This window comes from Aulostomus chinensis, chromosome 16 (genome assembly GCF_037954235.1).
Source record: "Aulostomus chinensis isolate RoL2024-O1b breed Wild chromosome 16, RoL_Achi_v1.0, whole genome shotgun sequence".
NCBI lineage: Eukaryota > Metazoa > Chordata > Actinopteri > Syngnathiformes > Aulostomidae > Aulostomus > Aulostomus chinensis.
In genome coordinates, this window is record NC_141335.1 from 23,137,345 (window position 1) to 23,144,789 (window position 7,445).

The 7,445-nt window shown below is 43.6% G+C and overlaps 2 protein-coding genes across 5 annotated transcripts in view; one reads left to right on the forward strand and one right to left on the reverse strand.

Annotated features, from left to right (window-relative positions):
- Positions 1-3,039, forward strand: part of LOC147247878 (phosphofurin acidic cluster sorting protein 2-like) — a 48,861-nt gene extending 45,822 nt beyond the window's left edge. For all 3 annotated transcript variants that reach the window (XM_086179910.1, XM_086179911.1, XM_086179912.1), the window contains 3 exons: positions 18-241; positions 1,090-1,203; positions 1,333-3,039. In XM_086179910.1, coding sequence (XP_086036036.1) covers positions 18-241; positions 1,090-1,203; positions 1,333-1,448 — 454 coding nt within the window. In that variant the 3' untranslated portion in view covers positions 1,449-3,039. The remainder of the gene's footprint in view (positions 1-17; positions 242-1,089; positions 1,204-1,332) is intronic.
- A 950-nt stretch (positions 3,040-3,989) lies between these two features.
- On the reverse strand, positions 3,990-6,968 carry mrpl2 (mitochondrial ribosomal protein L2). Of its 2 annotated transcripts, none has more exons than XM_086179915.1 (8): positions 6,812-6,968; positions 6,419-6,550; positions 6,117-6,318; positions 5,663-5,804; positions 5,472-5,587; positions 4,729-4,839; positions 4,392-4,465; positions 3,990-4,317 (listed from the first exon to the last, which is right to left on the reverse strand). In XM_086179915.1, exons 2-8 carry the CDS (start codon positions 6,488-6,490, stop codon positions 4,108-4,110), a joined length of 927 nt encoding a protein of 308 aa, XP_086036041.1. In that variant the 5' UTR covers positions 6,491-6,550; positions 6,812-6,968; the 3' UTR covers positions 3,990-4,107. The 2 variants fall into 2 exon arrangements, with proteins under 2 accessions (XP_086036041.1, XP_086036040.1); XM_086179914.1 differs by having other exon boundaries at positions 3,993-4,317; positions 6,419-6,502; positions 6,812-6,959.
- Between the last annotated feature and the right edge of the window lie 477 nt (positions 6,969-7,445).

Genomic DNA, 7,445 nt, shown 5'->3' on the forward strand with positions numbered 1-7,445 from the left:
TTTGTGTCCCTGTGCAGCTCTCCGTGTTCGGGCAGTGAAGTCATGGGGCTGCAGGTGGACTACTGGACGTGGCAGGGCCCCGAGAAGAAGAAAGAAGGCGAAAAGAGAGACGTGGGACTGAAGAACACCCTGAAGAGTAACTTCCGTTCCCTTCAAGTCAGCCGCCTGCCCTGTGGAGGGGAACTCACCCCTCCGCCCAGTATGGCCATGACTGTGGTCACTAAGGAGAAGAACAAGAAAGGTACGGAAGCTTGGTGTCACAGTGCATGGTCAGGTGATGCAGCTCTTCTGGCGGGGCTATGTTTGATCTCATTTATGCTCCATAAATTAAATACAGCCATTTGAAAAAATGTCACCATCGCTGCCCTCCGACTTCCATGCATCCCTCATGTTGGCAGTTTTTGTCTCTCCGCCCTCATGTTTACTGGTGGTACTGCTGTGATTGGGTCATATATGGAACTATTGCAGAGTACAGACAGATAATCCCATCATAGCATTAAAGCCCCACCCACCAGAGCTGCTTGATGGCGGTGAGAACAGCCACTCAGAAACCCACAGCCCTTCCATTCAGTCAGAGACGCACCTTACCGGCTTGATGCTCACACAAACGTGTTGAGTGACTCAGGCTGGGCCGTCCCACAGCACACACATTGCTGGTTAGGACCATGACTACAAATGCACAACTCCTGCCAAAAAAACCTGGCAAACTGTCCCCTGCCTCCCAGGACCAAGTGTTGAGAGACTGACCAGTGAGGTGTCTGGGTCTGACGATGAGCAGGACTGAGCCTTAGGTGTTACATCTCTCAGGTTGTTGAGATGACGTTACATAGAAGAGATGCGCTGGAAAATGTGCTTTTTACACGGTGCACACTTGTTGTTCAGATCAAGTGGACAGCTCTGAATGCAAATAAACACATACAGTTCCAGACCACCTCTGAGTGTGGTTTGATTGATCAGCTCTCAGGACACTTTGAGTGTGTTCACACTTGTTACTAAGGCTTGTGATCACATCGCTCAGGATGGATCTGAGTAGCGGGTGTGCGCAGGGTCTTTGTCTACACTGACAGCTCCACCTTTGCCTCCCTTCAGTTATTTTTCTCAGCAAGAAGCCCAAGGAGAAAGAGCTGGACTCTAAGAGCCAGGTGATTGATGGCATCAGCAGGTTGATCTGCACAGCCAAGCACCAGCACACCATGCTGAGAGGTAAGACCAGTGGACAGCGGGACCACACCGCCACCTGGTGTTGATGTCGGTCTCTCCTCTATAGTCTAGCAGCAGTCGAATCTCTAGCGTGGCGTGAATTAAATTTTTTTTTTTTTTTAACTGTTTCAGTCACGATTGATGGGGTGGAGTGGAACGATGTCAAGTTTTTCCAACTTGCTGCCCAGTGGCCAACACATGTCAAGCACTTCCCAGTGGGAATCTTTGGTTACACGAAGCCCGTGTGACCCGGGCAACCATCCACCCGCACCTGCCAGACTCTCCGCTGCACTTGTCTCACCAGGACGCTCCAGAGAATCGGAGGAAAAGACCACAGCAGTAATAGTTTTCCTGTGGAAATCTTACTGACTTCACAACCACGTGTTCAGTACACACTTTCATGTTGTCAATTTGGTGTTTTTGATGTTGTTTGCTGTTGTTTTTGTTTTTTGTTTTTTTTTTTTACACACACTACAAAAAGAACAAGTACTATTTTGTAAGATTTGTGCTACGGCCTTGGAGGTTGTTTGAGGTTTTTGACAATTTGCCACATTTCGATAATGGCAGCTGTGTTTGCACTTTGTTTTTGTTAACATTGTATTATTTCTGTGAAATCCTACATTTATTGTTACTCTATAGACAATGGAGGAGTGTGATGGTGATGTGCAGTGGTGTGTGTGAGAGTGAGACCGTGTTTGTTGTTGAAAATTGGAATATTGCTGTGAATCTAGACGGAAACCTTCTAACTCAGTGCTCACTTTTCTTACTCGTCCCTTTACTTTCTCAGATAGGTCAATTTTTTTATAGCAAAGAACACGTGTTCTTTTTGCCTTGTTGCTCTCCAGCAGCAAAAACGAGTCACGCAAGGTATTTTTGAAGGTAGCTATCATGAATGTAGCTATGACATTCGCTCCACCATCAGATGATGATTTCATTCATTGTTAAGTGCTGAAGATTTCCTACAAGTTTACACACTTAGAAGCAGGGTAACAGGACTATTCCAACTCCCCAGCAGCTGAATGCCAAAATTTAGTTGTGACTGTATAAACTGTCTTTCTGTTTTCAAAGTCTTAATTTGTCATTCACTACTCTCCAGCTGTAGTTTCACCCTGTGATACAAATTAGGTTCATCGGCATTTGTTTAGGGCCACCGAGGACGTCCCAGAGATGAAATACTGGGCGCTCCAAATGTGCAGAGATGTGCCAAAGTCAAGTGTGTTTTACAGTCTAACCACCAGAGCTCTTGGCTTGACCAAACATTATCATATGTTGAATTAAAATCAACTAGAATGTATTTGTGATCATCAGTATTAAGATTACTGATGTGGCTGTTCTGGAAAGAAAAAAAAAAAGAAAAGAAAAAAAAAAAGGATGAAAACTTCCTGGTGCTCTGTGTTTAGCCAGGTCCAAACGCGTGTACAAGCATGACGTCGCTCATCCAGTGTCACGTTGTGGGGAAATGAGTCGCTCCGACTTGAAACGTGCTTTGACATGAGCGTCGAGTGCATATGCAAGTATCGAGTAGTTTTTAAAAATACGATGACAAGTGTAAGATGTCCAAGTCACTGCCTGTGTGTATGTGAGTGTGTGTGTGTGTGTGTGTGTGTGTCTATGTAGGTGTGCTCTGTGTTCAATGGTACTCCCTGAATAGTGTTACGTGAAACTTTTGCAATAGGAAACCTTTGGACAAAGGGCCTTCTGTATGAGTTTGTGTTGCTTTTTCTAAAGTGAAGACGTACAAGCTTTGATAGGCTGGCTTTTTTTAGCATTGTATATAAATATATATATACAGGAGATATTATTGTGAATCGCCCTTGATCTAAATTGAAAGCACAAATAGCTTACCTTTATTTCTTGACATGAATAAATGCCAAATATATTTCCAGAACTCAAGAGCTATGAAGTTGACAATGCAACACTAGTAGTGATTTCCTCCTACATTTCCCTTATTTTGTAATGCACTTTTATGTGGTTTTATACACATTTTAGCTCAAATTGGGACACCGTTTGATTTTGAGGTGAAGTGTTAGGTGTTATTTTTGAAATGTAAACCACTACCGATAGACAACAAGGCATTTTTCCCTTTTTAATAGTTTTGAAAATGATCCTTTTTTTTTTTTTTTTTTTTCTTAAGGGACAATGTGTTCAAACTCCCTCTGAGGTCAGAAAACCCCTCATGGTTGTCTGTTAATGTTTCACCACTTGATGTTGAATAGCTTGTTTCGCAGCTACCACACTTGTCTGCCTGTGACTCTGCAGTCAGATTTTGTCATCTCCTCGGGGGGGGGGTACCATCTCTTTTGCTTTGGGGACCCACTGGCCCTCGACTGTTAAGTCAGGCTCTGAAGTGTTAGCCAGGGCAGAGATGTTGGAGGGACTTAATCACGCGAGTTAGCTTTTTAAATCCTAAACGGGCATAACGTCAAGTGTATTTCAATGTATTTGACCTCAAGTTAATTTTGCCCTGAATCTAGAGGTAGCATGGGGGTGTTTCACAAGGCTGGACCAATGAGTGGGCATGCTCATTTTGTTACAATTTGGCTCCATATAAAACACTGCAAAAACTAGCTCTGGCATCAGTGTTAGCATTGTTGTTAAGGTCAAAGATTCCAACATGCCATCTCATTGCTCCCGCTGCATGAAATACCACCCAGTGTCTTTGCACAAACCCTGTTTTAAATGACATGACAGTATTTTGAAATTCACCACTAAAAATATGGGTTACTCTGCATGTTTTACTATAGATGTAAATATGTTTTGGATTTTTATATTGTTTTGTTTCTTTCCATGCTCTCACAAGCAGTTGTGTTTAATAAAATTTTTAATCTTCTGTACAAACATCAAGCCTTTATTTGCAATTTCTCTAATTGACGGGGTGATACAATAGAACCTCCAGTCCTTGTTGTGTTATAAAGCTGCGATTGAAGGCAGGTTGACGTAATTCTTCATTAGGGGCAGAGGTTTAATCTTGCGTCCTGCCCAGCCTCCCTTCTTCTTCCACAAGCCACTCGAGGGCCGAACGCCCAACCAGCGATTGCGGCCAGCTTTGCCAATGATCCTTTTATTGTGGTCGATGTTGGACACCCGACCCACCGTCACCATGCAAGTCTCCAGCACCTGCACGAATCAAGAGGACATGAGGATGGAATACATCATGGTAGGTCTTGTTAGGAAGATTGAGATCATCTCACCTGAACCTGCTGCTTTGAGGGAAGCTGAACGATTGCTGTTCCGTTCATTTTACGAAGTAAAACACCACTTGTGCCTGAACACAAAACAAAACTGAGCTAAACTCAGAATATGGACACAGCAACTACTTGCAAAACACCTTGATATGCAAGTGCACCAAGCAAAAATACTGTATTTACTGAATTTTTGTGAACACATTTGGAACCATTCTTTGACACCACTGTAAGATGAGTGACCTGGATATTTATCATATTATGGACTGAACCATCAAAACTAGAAGACTGGTCGACACTGAAAACCATCAGTGTACACACAAGTATTTGTCAGTATTCTGATTACCAGCAGCACGAATGTACTCCGCTCCCTTCCCAGGTTGGATCTCCAGGTTGTTCACCAGGGTTCCCACAGGAAGTGCTCCCAGTGGGTAGGAGTCTCCATCGTTAGCCGCCACTGCGAAGTAAAAAAATGGCAGTGCATCACTTCATTTTGCATGTTCATCCTGCTTTACTAAGTGGCCGTGTGACATTGTGGGCAAGTGCAAAAAAGGGATGCACAATAGTTCAGATGAAAGACAGGAGGGCCTGTGGTCTCAGCTGGCCTCATTCACGAAATGTTCTTAAACAACAGAATTGTCGTCTTACAGACAGGAAGCAAAGCCTGGAGCCTCTTTGTAACTCCTTGCTCCTGACATCTATTGTGCAACCCTTGCAACTAAACCACTCAGGCTTAAAAATTACAAGAGGTGAACAAATCATGTCAGGAGCAAGGACTTACAAGCAGCCATCGGGCCTCAGTTCCAGACTAAATTGAGGGTCAAATAACAGCCTTGTATCAGATATGAACATTTCAAAAATTGAGGCCCATGAGAGCAGAGATCCACCAGGTGGCGCTCATGGCTAAAGAACAATGTCAATAGACTGGATAATGAACCCAAAGGAGGCCATGCTGGTTCTTTGGTGTTGAAGTCATCACAGAAATGCTCTTGCAGGGATGAAACGCCGACCTGTGAATCGATGTATCCTTGCCCTACCTGTAGATTTAATGTTCCGTCCTCTACTCTGAGGCTGCCGTGCATCTCCTACCTGCCATGCGTCCGATAGCTCCAGATGTTTTAATGATGTCTCCCTCCTTCATTTTCTCTGTTGCTATGATCCATCTCTTGCGGTTGCCTCCAGCTACGAGGGCGATGTCAGCAGACCTGTAAAAGATCAGGAGGGTTGTTATTTATCTCATTAGACACGAGAGACACGCGTGTGGCGAAGGTTGATCCCACCTGCACGGGTCGTACCGCACTTTCACAACCTTCTCCTCAAAGGGCTTGCCCTCTCTTTCTGGTTCATAGCGCAGTCGCTGGAAGTCTATCCACCGATATCTTTGTTTATGGCCACCACCAATGCCTTGCATCCGAATCGTCCCTGTAAATGATGGTCATCTTCAAAATCACCAGTCTCATAGTTGCTGCAAAAGCAAGTTAGACCACAGATCTCCTGAAAAATGTAAACCTGACAGTCTGTTTTCATCATCTTTATTCCATTTGTACAAATAAATAGCACTGTTTTCTTTGCTCAACCTGCCAGCCACAATGTCTGATAATTATACAAATTCAAGGCTCAGGAAGTTTACAGACTTTGGATCTTATCATACTAACAAGACAGAGGCCAACATGAATCACCTCCTCCATCTCGCTAATGAACACACAACCGCTATTTCCGCCACTGATGGAGTACCTGTGTGATCTCTGCCACCGGTCTTCTTCATTCCTATTGGCCTGATAGTGTACTTCTCCCGCTTCTTCCAGAAGGTCTTGTTCTGCTCCAGACAGGCTGTGGTGAGGAAGCCTCTGCATGCTATGGCTGTACTGGACACACTCACAGGTGGAACTGGCACACTCGTCGCAGTTCCCCTTCCAAGCTTGGTCTGTGCCAACACCTGTCAGCACACACAAAGACACACACACACACACACAACCTATTGGCTATTGATGATGTTGCGATGTGGAACTTCGGTGTGGCTGGCAGCAGATTTATACCTGGGAGGACAGCAGAGGATGCTGGGAGACGGTCAGGGAGCGCAGGGCTCGGGTCAAACACGACACCGCCATCACAGCGTCCTCCTAGGACAGGAGTTAGCTGTTAGCTTTGTTATGTGAAATAATATGTTTCTGGAATGATTAAAATATCCAGTAGTCAGTGAAGCGAATTATTTACACTTAAATAACAGAATAACTAATTACAGTTCATTCGATGTCATTACAGCTTCAGAGTAATTAACCCAAGTTAAATGCTAGCACGAGTTCCAGCTAGCCTTGCTTTTAGATGAAGGTAATGCGGCAGAATCGCTGGCGGACACCTTTATTAGTTTTACTATTTATCTAATATACAAACCCCCACTTTAACTTCATGCAATACAACATTAAACATACCTGTGCAAATGGATTATTTCATCCCTCACAAAACTGACGTCCTTCACAACCCGACACGCTGCGTCGCACACTTATGACGTAACGTCCAACCTATTCGGGAGGGAGGGCGTAATTCAAACGCAACGTTAGTCGTTATTTAATTTAATAATTAGCCTCTCTTGTCGATAGCTGGTAGATTCCGTAATAAAGCAGACCGTGTTGTAGCGTTATCTAGATTTACAAGGTCCCGGTTTACGTGTTTGGCCACTAGGGGGCACAACTGTCCTTTTAAAATGGGATAAATGTGATTCAAGGTGAACGATTCAGTGGGGCTCACCTCAGTGTAAACGAGGCTCCATCAAGCGATGCTGATTTGTATTTTTGTTGTTGTTTTTAGGGTAAAAAAAGAGAAAAGAAAAAAAGTAGTAAAAGAGTAAAAAAAAAAAAACAACAACTTTCCACTTTGCTTTCCGGCAACAATTAAACTTTGAATATTTTTGTAGTTACTTTCTTTTCTCATCCATTCCAAATAAATTATTATTGTTGTTGCTGGTATTATCATCATTTGAACTGAATGTAGAGCGTTGGTGATTTAGGACATGATTTGACATGATGACTTTGACATAACCACCAGATATTAGTATGCAGTTGTTAA